This window comes from Gavia stellata, chromosome 3, assembly GCF_030936135.1.
Source record: "Gavia stellata isolate bGavSte3 chromosome 3, bGavSte3.hap2, whole genome shotgun sequence".
NCBI classification, from domain to species: domain Eukaryota; kingdom Metazoa; phylum Chordata; class Aves; order Gaviiformes; family Gaviidae; genus Gavia; species Gavia stellata.
Genome location: NC_082596.1, coordinates 66,303,569 through 66,324,204, shown reverse-complemented (window position 1 = coordinate 66,324,204; position 20,636 = coordinate 66,303,569). Strand labels below are relative to the sequence as shown.

At 42.7% G+C, this 20,636-nt stretch overlaps 2 protein-coding genes across 2 annotated transcripts; one reads left to right on the top strand and one right to left on the bottom strand.

Moving 5' to 3' along the window:
• Positions 1 to 5,345: 5,345 nt before the first annotated feature.
• Positions 5,346 to 11,768, bottom strand: ACOT13 (acyl-CoA thioesterase 13). The gene is made up of 3 exons (XM_059815510.1): positions 11,648 to 11,768; positions 8,238 to 8,422; positions 5,346 to 6,079 (listed from the first exon to the last, which is right to left on the bottom strand). The coding sequence occupies exons 1-3, from the start codon at positions 11,726 to 11,728 to the stop codon at positions 5,923 to 5,925; spliced, it is 423 nt and encodes a 140-aa protein (XP_059671493.1). The 5' UTR covers positions 11,729 to 11,768; the 3' UTR covers positions 5,346 to 5,922.
• Positions 11,769 to 11,835: 67 nt separating this feature from the next.
• On the top strand, positions 11,836 to 19,458 carry TDP2 (tyrosyl-DNA phosphodiesterase 2). The gene is made up of 7 exons (XM_059815640.1): positions 11,836 to 12,063; positions 12,143 to 12,231; positions 15,006 to 15,173; positions 16,583 to 16,674; positions 17,151 to 17,269; positions 17,649 to 17,819; positions 18,667 to 19,458. Exons 1-7 carry the CDS (start codon positions 11,836 to 11,838, stop codon positions 18,946 to 18,948), a joined length of 1,149 nt encoding a protein of 382 aa, XP_059671623.1. The 3' UTR covers positions 18,949 to 19,458.
• The last annotated feature ends 1,178 nt before the right edge of the window (positions 19,459 to 20,636 follow it).

Below are 20,636 nucleotides of genomic sequence, written 5' to 3'. Positions count from 1 at the left end.
AGGTGAAGAAAAGTAGTTTGTTTTTTTTTTTTCTGGAGGATAGCCAATGTGTCTTGCTTGATTAGAGCTTGCAGGTAATTTGCTCTGGTTTAGGCAAGAACTGCATATGCTGCAGTATCCTATAACCATGGCAGCTTGGGACCAGGGAATCTGGTAACAGCAGTCATTCAGTGAACGCATTACAGAATCACAAAGGTAATAACTGACATTGTGTTGTCCCTTAACTCTTAAGTAGCAAAATAGGAATCTAAGTGCTTTTTTTCTTCATTCCCGTGGACAGTTGAGGTAAGGGAGAGGTTTTGGGGTTTCTTTCTACTGGCTAAATGGTTTCTGCAGATAGAGAATTCTAAAATGGTTGGTGGTAAAACACAGTTGGAAATTCTTCCCTATGTCCTGGCAGTGGCTCGGAGCCAGTCAATGAAGCTGAACAGTATTGAACTGCTGTTCAGAATTGAACTGCTGTTCAGAACAGTTACTTAACTGCCTAATTCTCCCTGCCCCTGCATCCCCTTTAGGTGGTAATGCTTGCCAGTTTGAGAATTGTAAACCAACTAGCTCGTAATTAAATTTGCAGAGTAACCTAGGTGAAGCAGCTCAGCCATGAGACCCCCGTGACAGGTGGCTCAACCTGAAAGACAAAAAGGAGTCCTTATAGTTTAATGCCTGTTTCAGCAATGATGTCCTTCCTTACCCTCTCCTCTCCCCAGTTTAGCACTGACAAGTTTCTTCTTCCCGAGAGCTGGAATCCTTAATGATCAAATTCTTCCTCACAGTACCATAATCTGTGATTGGTATTTGCCCTGATTAGTATCTGGACTCTTGGGTTTTAAATGCCAGTGGGATTCCGTTCTGATTCTTCGTTTTCTCAAGGGATCTGTAATGCTCAGTTCTACTATGGTGTGATTATCTGGCTGTCACTCTGAATGCATTCGTCCAATAATAGGGATGTGAAACCAGCATGAAACCCGTGGCTGACGAATATATTGCATGAAATGGGAAGCTGCAGTTATTCTCACTGATAGAGACAAACTGTTCCACAACATGTCACATACCACTATGTGAAAAGTGTGGCCCTCCATAAGGACAGACCTCTAGACATCAAGGAGTATGGTGTAAGTGTTTGGTATGCTTAAAAAAAACCTCCCAAAACAACAAAGCCAGCGCAATATGGGAGGGATGGTCTCATTTGCAGCTGTAAGATACGGAGCTTGCTGATATCTGTCAGTTATTGGATATGTAATCTGGTGTACTAATAAGGCTCACAAGATGATCTCATCAAGTCACTTTATTTGTTTGCTTGTAAGGGAATTATGCCTAAATCTGCAGTGATGGAACCAGGACAACCCCACAGGAGATCTGTTTGTTTTGATGCCAGGTGGAACCATGTGCCATTTGTCCTTATTATGGTGATTGTTTTCTGTTACTTCCTTTCAGACTCGGCTAAGGTAAGATGCAGATTTTTCAACATGTAGGTTAGGGTGAAATCAGTAAAGAACGCTTCAAAAATGAAGTTTGATGTTTGACAGCTTACTCCCAAAGCTAAGCGAGCTCAATGGTGACAATTCCTTCTAAGAGCATCTCCAAGCCTAAGTTAAGTTGTAAAATAAATTACGTCAACACGTTGCTGGTGGTGGAGGGATAACAGACAGGGTTGTCTTAAAATATTCAGTTTAATGAACTGCTTCTAAAATAACTGGCCTGCATATTAATGATGGCCCTCTTTCTTATTAATTAGGCAGCACTAAAATACTGTGTTGAATAGCCTGTTATAAGGGAGAAGAGTGTTCACTTGTTGCTTCAGGAAGGTTTTTTTTTTCTGTTTCCCTCTCAGCCTGCAACAGCCCTTGCCAGGCTTGAATAGGAACAGGAGGATACTGTTGTTTCCATGTGGAGGTTTGCCACTCCTAATTTTCCTGGACACTTTTCAGTTGTAATTATGTAGATATGATGAATGCTAAGTGATAGCATGAGACCACTTAACTACGGTAGGTTCCTGAGGCAGCCGGCTTTGATTGAGGGAAGTCATGTTAAGTCGCAGTGGGACAGCTACACAAGGACGGAGTTGCCCCAGCACACAGAGCTGAGAGCATTCTGAATCTTTCGGCATGTATTGAAGGATGAGGAAAAGGCTGAGGTACTTAATGCCTTCTTTGCCTCAGTCTTTAACAGCCACACCAGGTATCCTCAGGGTATTCAACTCCCTGAGCTGGAAGACAAGGATGGAGAGCAAAATAAACTCCCTGTGATCCAGGAGGAAGCAGTTAATGACCTGCTATGCCACCTGGACACTCACAAGTCAATGGGGCCTGATGGTATCCACCCAAGGGTGCTGAGGGAGCTGGTGGAGGAGCTTGCCAAGCCACTCTCCATCATTTGTCAACAGCCCTGGTTAACAGGGGAGGTCCCAGATGACTGGAGGATTGCCAATGTGACAACGGTCTACAAGAAGGGCCGAAAGGAGGATCTGGGGAACTACAGGCCTGTCAGCCTGACCTCGGTGCCGGGGAAGATTATGGAGAGGTTCATCCTGAGGGCGCTCACAGGGCATGTGCAGGACAGCCAAGGGATCAGGCCCAGCCAGCACGGGTTCATGAAGGGCAGGTCCTGCTTGACCAACCTGATCTCCTTCTATGACCAGGTGACCTGCCTAGTGGATGAGGGAAAGGCTGTGGATGTTGTCTACCTGGACTTCAGTAAAACCTTCGACACTGTCTCCCACAGTATTCTCCTGGAGAAGCTGGCGAATTGTGGCTTAGACAGGTGCACTCTTAGCTCAGTTAAAAACTGGCTGGATGGCCGAGCCCAGAGAGTTGTGGTGAATGGAGTGAAATCCAGTTGGGGGCCGGTCACAAGTGGAGTCCCCCAGGACTCAGTTTTGGGGCTGGTCTTGTTTAATATCTTTATTGATGATCTGGATGAGGGGATTGAGTGCTCCCTCAGCACGTTTGCAGACGACACCAAGTTGGGTGGGAGTGTTGATCTGCTGGAGGGTTGGAAGGCTCTGCAGAGGGATCTGGACAGGCTGGATCGATGGGCCGAGGCCAGTTGTATGATGCTTAAGAAGGCCAAGTGCTGGGTCCTGCACTTGGGTCACAACCACCCCATGTAATGCTACAGGCTTGGGGATGAATGGCTGGAAAGCTCCCCCGCAGAAAAGGACCTGGGGGTGTTGACTGACAGCCGGCTGAATATGAGCCAGCAGTGTGCCCAGGTGGCCAAGAAGGCCAATGGCATCCTGGCCTGTATCAGAAATAGTGTGGCCAGCAGGAGCAGGGAGGTGATCGTGCCTCTGTACTCGGCGCTGGTGAGGCCGCACCTCGAATACTGTGTTCAGTTTTGGGCCCCTCACTACAAGAAGGACATTGAGGTGCTGGAGCGTGTCCAGAGAAGGGCTACGAAGCTGGTGAGGGGTCTGGAGCACAAGTCTGATGAGGAGAGGCTGCGGGAACTGGGGTTGTTCAGCCTGGAGGAGGCTGAGGGGAGACCTCATCGCTCTCTACAATTCCCTGAAGGGGGGTTGCAGAGAGGTGGGTGCTGATCTCTTCTCCCAAGTGATGAGTGATAGGACAAGAGGAAATGGCCTCAAGTTGCACCAGGGGAGGTTCAGGCTGGATATTAGGAAAAATGTCTTTACTGAGAGAGTGGTGACACACTGGAATAGATTGCCCAGGCAGGTGGTGGAGTCACCCTTCCTGGAGGTGTTCAAGGAATGTGTGGATGAGGCACTGTGGGACATGGTTTAGTGGGCATGGTGGTGTTTTTTGGTTGATGGTTGGACTTGATGATCTTGCAGGTCTTTTCCAACCTTAGTGATTCTGTGGATTTGGCACCTCCTTCATTCTCATGCTCTGCCTTTTTATTTCAGACAATAGTCAAAATCACTCTTTTGTTCCCGTGGAGGGGCGTGTTTTATAGTAGTTGCGGGAGAAGTTTTAATTCTCACTTCTGTTATTTCCTTCACCTCTTGCACTCTACTACATGGGTAACATATGGAGGAAAGCCAGTAAACTTAACAATGAGAAAAAAGATGACTTAGAGATGCCAGAACATGTTAGCAAGACAACCAGAACAGCAATTGGTAAACCCACTAGGTGTGTCCACATGCTATGATGAAGCCTCTCTGTCTGCTCATCCTAGTAATTGTAGAGGAGCTGGAGATGCTTAAGACTCATAATAGAGCTTCAGGCAGAGGAAGCTGTGAAGTCAGAAACAATTTAATACAGTGAAGCATATAGTTCTGCTGAGTAAAGATTTAAAACAAAAAAGGTTGCTCCTGTAATAAGTACCTTCACAAACTGCTTTAGCAAAGCACTGTATTTCTAAAAATGGGATTCAGGGATGATTCTGAGCATGAGTGCAAGAACTGGGCAAAAAAATCATTACGAATGTACTGCTGAAGAGAGGATGCTACTACTAAAAGTTCAACTAGCCATGGGCGTGTAAGCCATGTAACACTTCTGAGACAGCCTCAGAGAAAAAGCTTTTGTTGAGAATGTATATACCACGAACAACTGTTATAAACTTGCAGCAAAAATACATGCTGATAGCCTGAGCCCACTGTAGGTATTTTTTTCAGATAACTTCATTGAAGGGTAACTTATTAGCTATTTCACTTGTTTGAAAGTAATTTTGGAAAGATTTCTCATATATTAAAACTTGTTCAACTTGATACTGAAATCAGTCTTAAGTGAACAGGTCACTTAACTCATTGGAAATTATTTCTTTAGGTTTAGGAATGCATAAAAAACGCCCTAACTGCACAATTAATCACAAAATTCAAATCACTAAAAAAAATGAGTCAACTTCCATGACAAAAAGAATTATGCATGCACTTTACTAGCGTAGATTAACTTAAAATCTCCCACTAGAGAAGAAAAACTAAGGTCATGGTTTGTATAAACTTACACTGCTTATGTAGCATTGCTTTTTTCCTTACAGTGTGATAGCCTTGCCAAAGATCATTTGTCATCAGTTTGAAGAAAGCAGTTAAACCTGTCCATGACAGCACGGGAAGAGACAAGTCTTCAGCTGATGAGTAGCAGCTTAACTCTACCACATTCAAGTCAGACAATCTACAACCTTAGCCTGATGAAAGGCTCACCAAATTTAATTTGATACATCTCTAACACTCAGCTGATGATTTTTAAACAGATATAGCCAGAGCTTCAGGTAGGTAGAGGTGAAAAGCCCTGATGATGTAACTGCATTTTCACATTCAGGAATCACAGGGAGATGATGATGCAATCTCAGGTGAATCTGTGTACAAGGGTTCCACCACACCCTCTCTCAACCGCTCCATGCTGCCAAGCTTTTACTCAGTGCAAAGAGATTACAAAACTATTAAATAATCTTTAAAAAGGTTGTTTCAGAAAGCTTTATTGAATACTTTTGAATTTGTTACATCAAAGCATCAGTAAATTACATTCTGTATTAGCCTGCTTTACACTTTAAAACTGGCTTCACACTATGTTATAGGAACTCTGTACTACCATCTTACAGAACAAGTAGTTTAGTTTGTAAGCATATGTAGTGCTGTTTGAATGTGACTGTGACGGACCTGAAGACAGGGTTGCTTTGTCACACGACGACACCACAGGCAAAGAAAACAGATCTCTTAAAATACTGTCATGCTGGTAAACCATATGGTGGGTCCAAAGGCTCTTTCCTTCTGCTATCTTGACCAAAAAAACGCCAGATGCATCCCCATGCTATCCCACTCTGTTGTTCATCCCAAAATAGGCACTAATTTTAGGCTTGTAGCAATTCTGGTAGTAATTAAGAAATGTGTTTATTATGGGAGTGAGACTAATATATAGACTATCACAACTTTGTGCAGATGATGTCTTATTGCATAAATGAGAGAATCATTCTGTAAGGGATTCTTAAGCCCAACGTTACTCTTCTTTAAATTACTTTCTTATATTAATTTCCTAGATACTTTGTATGTCTACCTTGTGCAATTAACTTTCCTGTTGCCTTATTTGTTAAATCCACGCTGGCAAATGCAATATTTCTTCCTTGCTTCAAAATCTGAGCTGTAATCAGTATCTCTTCTCCAATCTTAGCAGCAGAAGTATATCTTCAATGAAGAACAAAATTAACAGGTAAGAGGCTGTACAGAGCACAAATCCGAGAATATTCCTGCATTTTAGATTATCATGAAGGGAATTAGCAAAAGTGAGTAATAAAGACACACCTCTCTAACTGCCTGCTTGCAAATCCCCACTTCTTTAAAGTCCTTGAGTTCCTCTAAGCACTGCAGTGGTAATTCAGTATAAGAGTTCTCTGAGAAAATGGAGGATAGAAAGATTTTGGAACAGAAACAATTGGGTATCAAAGATCTCAGTTAAAAGTTCAGCTCCAAGTCCTACTCCAGCCACTGCTGGCTCCCTACAGCCTTTCTCAACCCGTCTGGCTGGTTCAGCTGCAAAATGTCTCTGTTTATAAAGGCTCCAGACAGTCATTTCTGTATGGAACCTAAGCATAGGTTAACTGCTTCCCATATCCTGGTCAGAGAAAAGTCATGGAAATCTGGGAGGCCGTCAAACTTCCCAGGTTTAACACTATTTCCATTCACATTAGATAACTCTTTGTCTTTATTTACATGAGTAGGAGGGTGTGCTTTTAAAACACAGTCCTCAGGGAACAGGAAGAAATTCCCCCACAAAATGCCTGGAAAGAATTAAGAGGAACATGATCCAACCATGATCTGTGGTAAGGGAACAATATTAAAATGTTAGAGGAGAATGTGTAATTGCTGGATATAAATCTTACTGAAATAAACTTCATCAACCAGTCCATTTTTATACATGACACCATGTCAAAAGTATGTCAGTCATGCCTAATGCTGATGTAGCACAAACCCCATTAGTTGACAGGGGACAGGGTTTCAGTCTTGTTTTATTCTCAGAGGCTGCTGCTGATCCTCTTGTGATTAAAAAAAAGTTTCTCTGCTTCCCTCTGTTCTTTCCATTACTGAAATAGTTCCCTTGTGACAACTCTTTACAAAGCTCCTTCCCAAAAAGCAAAAAGTTGTATTATAGCAATATTTGATATCCAATATCACTTGTTCAATGAAAGCAGTAGTCTGGGTAAACAAAGCTATTACTACTGCTTCACATAACATTTCCTAAAGGTTATGCTACTCAATCATTTTGGATCACCTCCAGAGAGAGCACTTTCTTAAGACTGTAGCCCTTATGTTATTGGGTAGGCATACTTGGTAGTGTAAATAATTCAGATGTTGGCCTCCTGTTATACTGCTGTAGGGAAAAAACCCATAATCATAGGAGAATTTCAGGTTTTCATTTCCAGTAATTTCCTGGTCATCACAGTGGCCATATAAAGCTTAAACAGATGTTCCAGTCCCACCCACCCCGTGGAGACATCAGAAGGTACAGGAGGGGAAAGGAGGGAACCTGGTAAAGATACACATCACTCCCCACACACTTTTAAACATTTTTTTTTTAAGACAATTTGATGAGGGGTTACTTTTCCAAAACTTTTAACACTCTATGTTAGTCATTCCAAGTAGGATTACTTTAGTTCCAATCAGTCATAATCTCTTCGTTAAAAGTAACAAAGCAAAGCTGACAAGCTATAATAGCATGATCAAAGAAGGTTTCAGAACAACTGGGGTTTTTTAAAGACACTGTGCTTTAAATTTGCATTACAGGAAGAACTATTCTCAATATAAAACTACCTTTAAATGACCTAGAGCAAAGGAATCTTCCTCCAGTGAGAAATTCTGATTCAATCTCTTATGTGAGCGTATAACAGAGCTAAACTGTTTCCTGTTTTAGTATTTTTCCTGTTTTAACATTTTTATGGATTACTACTGAAAAAGGGTTTATAGAAAGCTGCTTAGCCTAGATTTTGGTGTTTGAGGACACGCTAACATATCTTCACAAGCGAAGACAGAAGTTGAGCTAGTTTTGTAAGACTAAAATTTACCACACATCAACATTCCTTCATATTCTATGAATGAACAGGTACCATCTCTTAAACATGTATAATTAATAAAAGTTTATGAAAGTCCAATTTGAATTTTGCAACTAAATGGCAATATCCCCAAACACAATCCCCTCCCTTAATTTATCAAACAAGACTTCTGAAACCAAAGAAAACACCTTTTTTAAGTGGGTACTACAGCATAGAAATGACATACAATGGAGTCAATACTGTCTTAGGGGAAGAAAAGTTAGTATGTTCTGGTAAATGTGGTGGATGATACCTACGTGATGTTCATGTCCACACTGACCCCAGGCACTGCTCTTTCTGTGTACAGCAACGCTGTTGTTGACACCACATCCACGAGTGTGGCTGTCAAACCTCCATGTAATGTGCCACCTCTGTTTGTATGCTCCTCTTCTACTTTCATTTCACAAACAATTTTTCCAGGAGTTGCAGAAAGAAGTTTCATCTGTATAACCAAAAAAAGAATAAAAAGCTTACTGATGCCAGTACCGACACCTGATACTGCCCTGAATCAAACTGAAAGTAAATCTTGTTTAATTCTGGACTCCTAAGACAAATTAAAAGACGGAAAATACAGTAATTCAACTGTTACATTAGGTATTTACATAAATTTTGAGCAGAAGATTGTCGCCTTAGAAAAGTCTGTATTTCTAGTGCAGATAAATATTTCAAGTGACAGCTTAACAAAACCTCAATACTTGCTATGCTCTCAGGAATCGCTTAGGAGAAAACACTCGTCTTCAGTTTTCCTTTTGCTTTAATCCATGACTGAAAAGGCAGATTAGAGGGAACATAGAACTGCTCTGACTGTGTGTACCATAGTTGTGAAGGTTTATTTGTTAGCTCACAAAATGGAAATGAGACTGACACCAATTCATTAATCATTATATTAGAGCAACCTCAGTAAAAGTCAGTATTTTGAAATGAGCACTGGAAATGCTAATCAGTTTGGCCTCCCTGAACTGAAATTCATACTCCTAGGTAGAAGTATCCAAGGCTGTATTGCACTGTATTACAGCATCATGACTTGCCTATACGCTTTTATTCCAGCCCATATGTGTTAAATAGAAAAATTACAGTACATCTATGGTACCGTGCTTCTCCCTGTAACCAACACAAGAAGCTGGATTTTTGAGACCAAGAAGTTACTGCAATTCAGTATTTTAAAATCTTTTTTCAAGTTTCTTCAGTTAGTAGCACTATATTCAAAGTCTGAAAGCAGCTGCAAAACTGGGGTAAATTCAGCATATGTATTTACACCTACCACTGAGACTTTGAAGTACCTTTAGACTGTCACAAATGAAATGTGGGTATAGTATTTGTTGCAATTCCTACCAATTTTCTAATTTTTTACAAAGTTTTTTTTTAACTTACATGTTTCCATACCATATCAGCTGAGCTGACTTAAGTCTTTTTAATCTTAAAAGGAATTAAGATGGAAATGTCTCCAGTTTCACTATTTATTTATAATGCAGTGTAAGAGCTCAGTTTCAGCCAATGTTCCTTTCTGATAGGCCAAAGTTTATCCAGATTTTGCAGAGAAATGATACTAATGATGATGTAGTACACAGCCAATCTATGAATGGAAAAAGCTGGAATTAAGCAGAGGGGAAATCACTGAGGCAGTGTCCTAATACAGAAATAGCACCTTGATCAATGAAAATTCCAAGTCCTAAATCAGGCATGCTGCACTGCACTGACTGGAGGCCTAAGTTTCTGACAGAATTTCTAATGAGGACTTTACTGATGCTTGACACTGGGAGCAGATGGCTTCCACTACCGTCAGGGAGTGCTCCACTCCATCAGCAAGGCAAGGAAAGCATCTGGTTTCCCTTGTCATTGCTCTGATCTGGCACTAGCTGCCTGCTCTTCTTGACAAAAATAGTTCAGTATTTGAATGCTTCCAGGACTTACACAGCCAGAGCTGCTGGTTTGTACTTCTCTTCTCCAGCCCTTCTGTGCCTCTCCTCCCACCCGTCTGTCTCATATGAGGTATGCTGCTTTGGCTTGCAGCCACTACTGCGATGCACTGCTTTGGAGAAAGGGCTTTAAAACCCACAGTCGTTAAGCCCGATGTAGCTACCACACTGCAATTAAACCAGAAACTAAGTCTGATGCTGGAGCTGAAAAGTTTCAGACTCACATCTGTCTTCTCCAGAACAGGAAAGATCTTGAGTCATATTTAGTTACAGTAAGAAAGGCTTCAGGTGTCTCCCAGAAAAACAGCAGATACTTCAAGTTCAAACAAAACTGTACTTTTATTGTTATTACGATTATGTTCATAACATCATACTTCTAGAAGGAGATTGCAGAAAAAGTCAGAAAGTATTCCAGATCAAGGTAAGAAGCCTGTCTCCCAAGGCTCACTTCCAGCCAGTTACCTTTATGAGCTGAAATACTGCATTCGTTCTCCACTTAGTAGGATTTTAAGGTAAAGGAGAGTAAAGTTATCACAGTGAAGAAGTGACTAACAGCTAATTGGACTCTTTATAAATAGATGAACTTCATAAACTTAAAGCTTTATACTTTTTATTTGCGAGACCAAAATGTCTTGGGGAAACAAGATGCAAGACATAAATTTTTAAATGACTGGTTTTCTTAGATATATTTACTATTTCTCTCCATGTCACAGCTACACAAATAAATAGAAATCAAATGCAGAATTCTAGCATTGCAAAACTTAATGAGAACTCTGAAACTGCTTCACAGGACCGCCCTACACAGGAGCTCAAGAACACATCAACTACACTACTGCACACTACAAAATTTAAGAAGACGCGGTAATGTCATTTCAACTTTTTTTGATCATAACGTAGCATTACATTACAGCCGTACCAGTCAAATACATTTCTTTATAGTAGGCCTTGTGTAGAAAGAAACTCACAGAGCACTGAGGTGCTTGTGCTTTCAGTCTGACTTCAAGGTGAGGTGTGAGATGTTATAACGAGCTAATTTTTTATTTTTAAACAGAGAAAAGCAGTATCTTTTCATAATTTCACAGTCCTGAAAGTTAGCTTCGTCACAGGTACTATGAGGAGAAGATTACTAGTTACTAAATAACTCATGGAAGGTTATTCAGCACAATCCTCGTCTTCAGAAAGGTACTGGAAGGCAGCTCTGGTATTCAAAGAGTTACCCGATAGCAATTGTGTTTTCTACCGTGTGTTACCATCACGGCCACACACCCCCGTTGGGAGATCCCGAATCCGGGGAAAACAACGGCAGGCCTGCACTACCGGGCTCCTGCAGCGCCAGCAGCCACGCCACCGCCGTCGGGGTTCAGCCAGCCCACCGCAAGCCTCGGCCTCCTCCAGCTCCGGCGGCCTGGCCCGGGGGCACCGTTCGCCAAGCCGCTGCCCGCCCGAGGCAGCGCCTGAGGCGGGTGCTGCCCCGGCAGGACAGCACGGCTTCGCCAGGCCTCAGCCGAGGCTCCAACAGCGAGACTGCGCGTAAGGAAACACACCTCACCCTGGTTCAGCCTTTTATTCTGGGAGGGGAGACAACGGCTTTTAAACGAGCAGCCCCGGCTCAGGCGAGCCGCCGTCTCTCCCGTCAGAGGCTGCCGTTAGCGGCCAGCCGCCGGCGGGACGCCCTCCCGTGTGCCCCTCCTGGGGGCCAGCCGCGCCGCGCCGCCCGCAGCCTTCTCCCTCCCTGCCCCCGCCACCCCTACCTTGCGGAGCACCCGGTCGAAGCCCTGCGACTCAACCATGTACTTCATGGCCTCCCTCAGGCTCTCCACCGTGAACCCCATGCTGCCCGCCCTGCCGACGGCCAACCGCCCGCGCCCCGGAACGGCAACCCCGGCGGGCGGGGCCTCCTCCCGGCTTCCGCCCGCAAGCGCCCTGCCGCGGGGGAGCAATGGAGGCGGCGGCGGCGGAGAGGCAGCGGGAGGAGGCCGAGGCCGAGGCCGAGGCGGCCTGGCGCCCGCAGGCGGCGGAGCCGCTGCCGGCGGAGGAGGAGGACGAAGAGGAGGCGTTACACCTCGCCAAGCGGAGGAGGGTGCTGTGCTCCGAGTTCGCCGCCATCACCAGCAGCGACGCGGCGGTGGCGCGCCGCTTCTTGGCCGGCAACGACTGGCACATGCAGGTACGCCCGGGGGCGGCGGCGGGGGCGCGGGGCTGTCCCGGCGGCGGCCCCTTCCCCGTCATCTGCCTCTGTGTTTCAGAGGGCGCTGAACGCCTATTTCGAGCCGCCGCTGGAGAAGGAGGAGGCGGCAGGCGGGGTGCCGCCGGCCTGCGCGGGGCCCGGGAGCTGGTAGGTGACCCCCGGGGCGGGGGGCGTGTGACAGGAGGAGGTGGATGGGGGGCGCCGGCTCGGTGGGGCGGGGGCGAGGGCAGCGGTGCCTCCGCCTCCCCGGATGCAGGCAGGTTCCCCTCCGCTGGAAGGTGCAGGGGCCCCCGCACCCGGGGAGAGCCGTCTCCCGGGTCGTAGCGACCCCCCCGGGAGCAGCGCTCCTCTCTCCGCCAGACTGAGCGCCTCTGCTGCCAGGTGGTGAGGCAGGTACTTCTGTTCCTCACGGTTATGTTTCCGCACTAGTTCTCGTGGCTTCCCAAGGCTGCCCCCTTCGAGGGGCACAGCCGGCCCCCCTTGAGAGGCTGTCAGACTTGCGGGCTGTACTTTCCCTCTGTGGCTGCTTCAGCCACTTTCCTCTGGGCTCATAGATAGCGAGCCTTTCGGAGAAGGGTCAAGGTAATTTTCTTTTCATGGTCTTGTCTTGTGCAGTAATACACATGCAGATGTTACTGTATACACACATTTGTATATGTGTAAACTGTGCACGTATATCATATAGTAGATGTATGCATATTTATATTTCCATAAATGAACTTGACACGTACATGCACGCCTTGCTAAATGTACCTGTGGAAGTCAGGATCTAAGATCCTGTGTCTTACCTACACTGATGTTATCACAGCATACCCGCAGGGCCTACCAAGGGTATTAAAATGCATGTAGAATCGAGCTTTTACAGATCCCTGCCATTCACAGTCCCAAGGGAGGCCTTTTTTCTGAAGACTTACTTATTACAGACTTGCACATTACATAGAAGAGCCCTTGTCTTTATAGTTATGAGTAAGCTGTATTTGACAACAACATACCTAGTTTTGCTTTATATAACTGCGTGTATGAAGAAAGCCTACTGAACATTAGTGTTGGTCTCTAGGTGGTCCACAATGAGTCAGAATATATCTATATCAAACTGGCAGCACCTTTTTCTTTTCCGGCCTCTGTCTGTCTTTGTACTGTGGGTTCCAACTTGAGCTGGGGCATGCAGGATGTGTCAGCAGGGAGGACTATTTCGAGACCTCCCAGTCAGGGGAAGATCATTGTAGACTACACAGATTTTCATATTTCATCTCATAGTCCTTCAGGTTGCAGTATAGATATAAAAAGTCATCATGGAAATTTTGGAGGCACATACCACATATAACTCTTTATGTACCTATTTAAATACCTCTTAGCTTTGTCTGCTTTTCTTTTTCTGTTCAGTTTAGATTACGTGTGCATGGTAGTGGAATCTTACATTGTGCAGCACCAAGTACAAAACCAGTACTAACTTCTAGGGAATAGATTTATTTTGGTTCAAGGCCTTATTTTCATGTGTACATATAAATTCTGTGTTTAAAAACAAAACTCTAGTATCCCAACTTTGCCAAAATACTGTTTGTCTAGTCTTAGCTATACTATTTAACATATTTTGTTGTAGACTTTTCCTTTATTCAAGGAATTTATATTGGACCGTTGTTGTGAATTAACCCTGGTAGGCACCTCAGCCCCACACAGCCACTCAAGTCACTCCCCCCCACAGGTGAGATGGGGGAAAGAATCGGAAAGTTAGAAGCGTGAAAACTCGTGGGTTGAGATAAAGACAGTTTAATAGATTAAGTGAAAGCTGCATGTGCAAGCAAAGCAAAATAAGGAATTAATTCACTCCTTCCTATCAGCAGGCAGGCATTCAGCCATCTCCAGGACAGCAGGGTTCCATCATGCATAATGGTTGCTTGGGAAGGCCAATGCTGTAACCCCAAACATCTCTTCCTCCTTCTTCCCCCAGCTTTTATTGCTGAGCACGACGTCATGTGGTATGGGATGTCCCTTTGGTCAGCTGAGGTCAGCTGTCCCAGCTGTGTCCCCTTCCAACTTCTTGCCCACCCCAGCCCACTCACTGGTGGGGCAGCAGGAGAAGCAGAGAAGGCCTTGACACTCTGTAAGCACTGCTCAGCAATAGCTAACGCACCCCTGTGTTATCAACATTGGTTTGGTCACAAGTCCTAAATGTAGCACCATGTGAGCCACTATGAAGAAAATTAACTCCATCTCAGCCAAAACCAGTACAGTCATGCATTAGCAGGTAGACTCTGGTTCTCTTTAGCAACACAGTCCCCAGTTACTAGCCTAGGCACTGAAACCTTGACAGTGCTGTTTAGTCTTTATCAAATCAACAGGGAAGACATGGGCTGTGTTTTTGAGGTGGGAACTGGGGTAAATATTCCCAAAGAGGAGGACTATCAATTCGTCACAGAGTGAGTTTGTATATGTACCTCCCCAGAGCATTCAGCAATCAGAAGAATCTCGGCTGTACTACAAAGATGGGCACATAAAAGGAGGTCCTGTCTGCAGTTCTTTGTTTCTAATATGCTGGAAAGTGTTTGAAAAACTAATATACACAGCTTGCCTCTATCATGGGGAAAGAGTTGAATTACTCAAGTGCTTTGGATTACATTGCTCGCTGTCTGATTAACTTAAACCTGAATGGTAAATGTTACCTTGTGTCTGTAAGGAGGAGGGAAAAACACTTACATCACCTGGGTGCTAAGGCTCTGCATGACTGACATCGATACATTTTAGTTACTGCACTTTTAAATTATGTCGAGATCAATACATGTTAATTTATTTGTTGGGAAAGTTTTAGATGGCCACCTGTAAGTTGTGATGGGTCTAAAACATTGTCCTGTAGAAGATAAGGGAGGTAATTGCAGGAACAATAGTAGTATGCGTGTTGACAAACAAGTAAACTCTCTCTTTAGTATTGACCTCACAGCAGATGCAACTACTAGTAATGCCGGTGTCAATGGTGCAGACTCGAGGCAACAAGAAGATGACAGCAGCTTCTCACTGATAACCTGGAACATTGATGGACTGGATCTAGGAAATCTGAAAGAACGAGCTAGAGGAATCTGTTCTTACCTGGCATTGTAAGTATAGCTTCATCTTTGCTTCTTGTTTCAGGTATTTACAAATCTTCACGCCCAAGTGATCTGAACATTAGATGCAACAATACAATCACTTTATAAATCCTAAACAGCTGAATAAAAGTTGATATACTGCTTGGAAGAGGTGTGAACCAATGCAGCATGCCAAAGGTTAAATATTTTGCAATGGCTACTTTAAAAAGCATTTTTATAATGAACAATATTGCTCAAGTTGCAGTTATACATGAAAAGCATACTTCATACTTCCATCCTGTACATAGGAGAAGGGTAAAACTGCAAGAAACTTCTTTGTCTCATTCCAGTAGTATGAATAAGTTCGTGCTAGAGCAAACTGTTTGAAACTTCAGTACAAAATATTTTGCTGTGTGAAAATTGGCTCTGTTGCCATTGCTCTTACTTGTCTATCAAAAAAGAAAATGTGCAAGGTGAAATAAAAGCAATAGAATCTGTTATTAACTTTTGTAGTTTCACTAGTGGAAGCCTCCCATGAATATATTTATGAGCAATTTAACAATTATGTAAATTGATTTATCTTAAAACAGTAACTTATCCCTGTAAATTAAATTATTTAAACAAGTGATAATTTAAGTTCCTCTTAAAACATCAGAAACCCCTTAACTAAATCAATTTTCACTTGATTTTGTTAACCTGGGGTGATGATATTTTTCTTCTGTAAATTAGGCCTTAGGTTTGTCCTTCATCTGCTTAGAGAAGGGCTATTCAGCAAAAATAGGGACAGCTGTAAAGTCATGTCTAAATCAGCATTTTCAGGACTGCTGCACCACATGAACCGTTACTGATTGCACAGCTCTAAGAAATAAGAGCTTGACATCGATGACACTGGAGAAAATGAATGGCAGGTTACCTGAGGGGATCTGTTGTAAGGGGTGGCAGTTGGAACCTGCTGGAGAACTTAGAAGTTGCAGAACATGTTCTAAAGCTGCTTTGCAGCTGCTTAAGTTGAATTCCTCGTGTATGTAGTATACGAAACGAGCAAATGTTTGCAAGATCAAAGTATAAGGAAGTAATGCATTTTATTACCATGTCAGTTCCATGTCCATAATAATCAGTCTCCTCCCTTTTAGCAGTGGTGATGTGTTTACGTGTTACTAAATATGATGGAGAGAGTTTTTCCTTTTTTTTATAAAACAGGTTCTTACAGTATCTAGGAAAACGAGGACAAGGTGCACCTGAAATCCCTGACCCTGTTCCATTTGTTACTAGATATGATGGAGAGAGTTTTTCCTTTTTTTATAAAACAGATTCTTACAGTATCTAGGAAAACGAGGACAAGGTGCACCGGAAATCCCTGACCCTGTTCCATTTGGCCTCAGAGTGTAACACTACTACCTTTCAGTAGTTAATTTAAAATCTTGTCTTGCCACTTTCAGATATAGTCCAGATGTTGTGTTTTTACAAGAGGTCATCCCACCACATCTCTGTCTTCTACAGATGAGAGCAGGCAGTTACACTATTATTCCAGGTAAGAAATAACCCTCAGTTTCTAAAGACAGAAGCCAGAAAAAGTAAGTTTGGTTTTTTTCTGTCTCCGTTGCCAAAATCTCTGACCATTTGTAGGAATGAAAAGAGTAAAGTGAAGAAGGAAGCACTTAAATTGATTTCTGTGTTTTGATATCAGGATATAGTTTGATGCAAATTATGCATGTGAAAACCTTGCTTGCCTGATGGTGTCCTTTGTATTTTTTCTGCATTTTGAAAGACTGATAGCAAGGGTAGCCAAAAAAGTGCCATAGATAACTCATTTCTTAAATATTTGCATTTAAAAAAATCTGAAAAATTCACACCGCTATTACAAAACTCTTAACTAATGACTTTGTACATCTTATGAATTAACATGATTCTCCCAGATCATGGTAAAAAGGTCTCTTTCAGAACCTTAACTTCTTTATGGCACGGCAGAAGGTGTCCTCAACCATTTCTTTCCCTGTTCCTCTTTAGGTAACATAGATGGCTATTTCACTGCCATAATGTTGAAGAAATCAAGAGTGAAGGTACTGAAACATGAGATAATACCTTTTCCAACAACCTCCATGATGAGGAACCTTTTGGTTGTGCATGTGAGTGAGGCAGTATGTTCTATAACAGCTGTATTTCTGCTTTCAAAACAAAAAATCCCAGGAAAGGCTGGACTGGCTTTACTCTATGACAATCTCAAACAGCAGAAAAACTTCTCCAAACATACAAACCCAGTTGCATTTCATACTAACAAACTTAAATCTTTTAGGTAAGTTACTGGCCATACTTTGTTTTCAAGTCTCATAACCTCTGAAAGCAAAACTGAAAGCCTGTTAACCTCCTGTAAGCCACTTTTCTTCAATGTAAAACTAATATTAACCAGAGGTCTGTCATTCAGTAATTTACTCTGTGATTAGACTTTGTCTTTGAACTTCTTATCATGATGAGGATAATGATATTGCCTCTTTGTTTCACACACAGGTGAACATATCTGGTAATGAACTTTGCCTTATGACCTCTCATCTGGAGAGCACTAAAAATCACTCTAAGGAGCGTTTGAAGCAACTGCAAATAGTGTTAAACAAAATGCAGAAGGAGTCTGAGTCCACCACTGTTATATTTGGAGGGGATACAAACCTCAGAGACAGTGAGGTAAATAGAAATAAGCAACCTTGTTATTTTGAGAAGGTACTCGGCCAAAATCATCTCAGGCTTTTCTGTTGTCTTTATGAGAAATGACCTGCTTAGGCATAACAGAGATACGCAGCATTTATTCTTAAAAAGTGGAAGTGTGAGTAAGTAGAAGCTGCAGCATTGCTATGCTGAGGCATTGTTATAGCTGAGGTGATGTACATGAAGAGCTTCCTCCCCACCCCCCAATAACAAAATGCTTCATTGGCAATATTTATATCTGAAGATGCAGGGATAGTCGATGAAGTTTCAACTTGAAAAGCATCTTCTTGTTTTGAGAACCTGGTTGTTACTTGCTCAACTCTCTGATTGTCAGAGAGTTAATGCTTGTAGAATCGATGAAAGAAGAGGGTGCTCTGGAGAAATAGAACTTGGGAGTTTAAAATTAATCCCCCATCACAGAGACATTCAAAATTAGAAGTCTCTTTGGCTGCTGATATTAAAAGTGAAATTTGTGCATTATTACTAAAAGGTCGGTGTTTTATCCTTCCCTATCATGAAATTCCATTGCAGTGAACTGGAACAACATTGTTTCAAAGAACACGGTGTTGACCCCAATACCTCAAAATTTCAGAGCTGAACATCTATTTTGTAACATGTTTTGAATTTAGAAAGTATTACAGGAATTGGTCATGCTTTAGAGTATCCTAAGAAATACCACAATTTTGAAACGTCTCCAATATCTTTGTTTTTACCAACTCATGTTTTGCAGAAAAAAGTGATATTGGGACAACTCAGTTCTGTTTTTGAAGGTAAAATTTGTGAATTCAGTATCTTGTGGATTTCCCCCCCCCCCTTCTGCTTTCAGGTTACTAAACTAGGTAGCTTACCTAACAACATTACAGATATCTGGGAGTTTCTTGGTAAACCTCAACACTGCCGCTACACTTGGGACACCCACTCCAATACCAACCTGGATGCAGAGTACAAGTGCAAGATGAGGTTTGACCGCATTTACTTTCGGCCTACAGCAGACGGAGGACATATTATTCCACGAAGTATGGACTTAATCGGATTGGAAAAACTAGATTGTGGCAGATTCCCTAGTGATCACTGGGGTCTTCTGTGTAACTTCGATGTGATATTATAAAAAAGATAAAAGGCTTGCGTTGTTAGTTTTCAGGTGATCTGTTCTTGTTTTTACAAAATTTTACCCTCTCAGTTTAAGTAGAACGTATTTAAATTTTCAACCCTAATGCATTCTTTTCTCTTTACTTACGCTGGAATGGTTTCATTTCAAGCTGGGGTTTCCTTTTCCTCATTATATGCATCTGTTCTTGAATCATGTTTTTAAATATTTATTTTTAACAATGTATGCAAATACAAAAACAAATTCTAGTTTTAAAATGGGAGGAAAAGCCTGTAAATACAATTCATAAACATACTCAGTGGTTTAAAAGACACTTATTTTGGCATGTATTATAATCTAGTAATAAATGCTGCTTTTTATTTTAAGAATACTTTTATTATACTTGCTTTGTTTCTTTTCTAACCATTTCCACCATCCTTGACAACTCTGTCTTTTGTAGGGTGTTTTGTATTAGCTCGTGAAGCTTGTGTTATATGTACTTACACCTTCGGGCAAGACAATAAAGGAGCTCAGGAAAGAATGACTGGATTCTCACAGAATAAGGGTTTCTTAACTAAGAATTAAACTAATACTGAATAGATTTAAGAACAATATGCCTTCTCTTCGACAAGAAAACGATATAGGCAGATGCATGGAAGTTGTTCAGTTGGGATGGTGCATACCTTACTTTGTGTTTATTAACCTGGATATGGGTTGCAGATTAAAATGCATTATCTTGCCAGTGAGCTTCTAGAAACAATGCTCTTATTGCTGTGCAAAGCTTGAGCAGCTCAAGGTCTCGCTGACTTTGCAGAAGATCAAACAGGGTTTTTTTTTACTCAAAGAATTGTGTAATCAATCTCAAAAGCTGTTGTTTTATAGATGTGCAAAGTACTAAGCTGATTTAAAATGGGAAGTCTCCTAACTTTCTGACATGAAGTCAGTGCTCAGGCATGGAGAGCAAGCACAGACAACCCCTGTCAATGCAAAATGAACAGAGACTGACAGCCTAAATTTCTTTACTACTTTTTGTTGTTGTTTGTCTTTGGTCTTGAGCCCAAAGCTTACAAACAACTTGTGTTTTGCTGGACTTCTGTGGTGGGTTGGTCCTGGTTGGTAGCCAAGCTCCTAGCCAGCTGCTTGCTCAGTCCCCCCTTCCCCAGTGAAATGGGAGGGGGAAACAGGAAAAACAGAAACAGCAAAGCTTATGGGTCAAGATAAAGACAGGGAGATCACTTGCCTATTACGCTCATGGGCAAAACAGACTTGATTGGGGGAAATTAATTTATGGCCAGTTAATACAGGTATTTAATTACTGATTTGTGTATTGGGAAGCAAGAAGATGAACACTAAAATACACCTTTTCTCTCCCTTTTCCCTGGCTCAGTGTCATTCCAGGCTTCTCTCCTCCCCCTTTGTTACTGCTGCAGGTTGCGCTCTGTCCATTCAGCAAGGTAAGGAGCAGCACTGGAGGGGGTTACGGTCAGCACACAGACCTGCCTCTTGGCTGTGCCCCCCCTCTCCTGCTTCTCCTCTGCACCAGGGTGGGTCCTCCACAGGCTGAGGCAGTATGTGCTCTGCCATGGAGCAACTCCTCCTCTGACCTTGGTGTTTCTTCCGCTGTTTCTCAGCCCTGCTTTTTTCCCTCCTCCTCTGCCTGCCCAGCATTTTCTGCCCTTTCCTACATGCTTTCGCAGAAGTGTCACCAT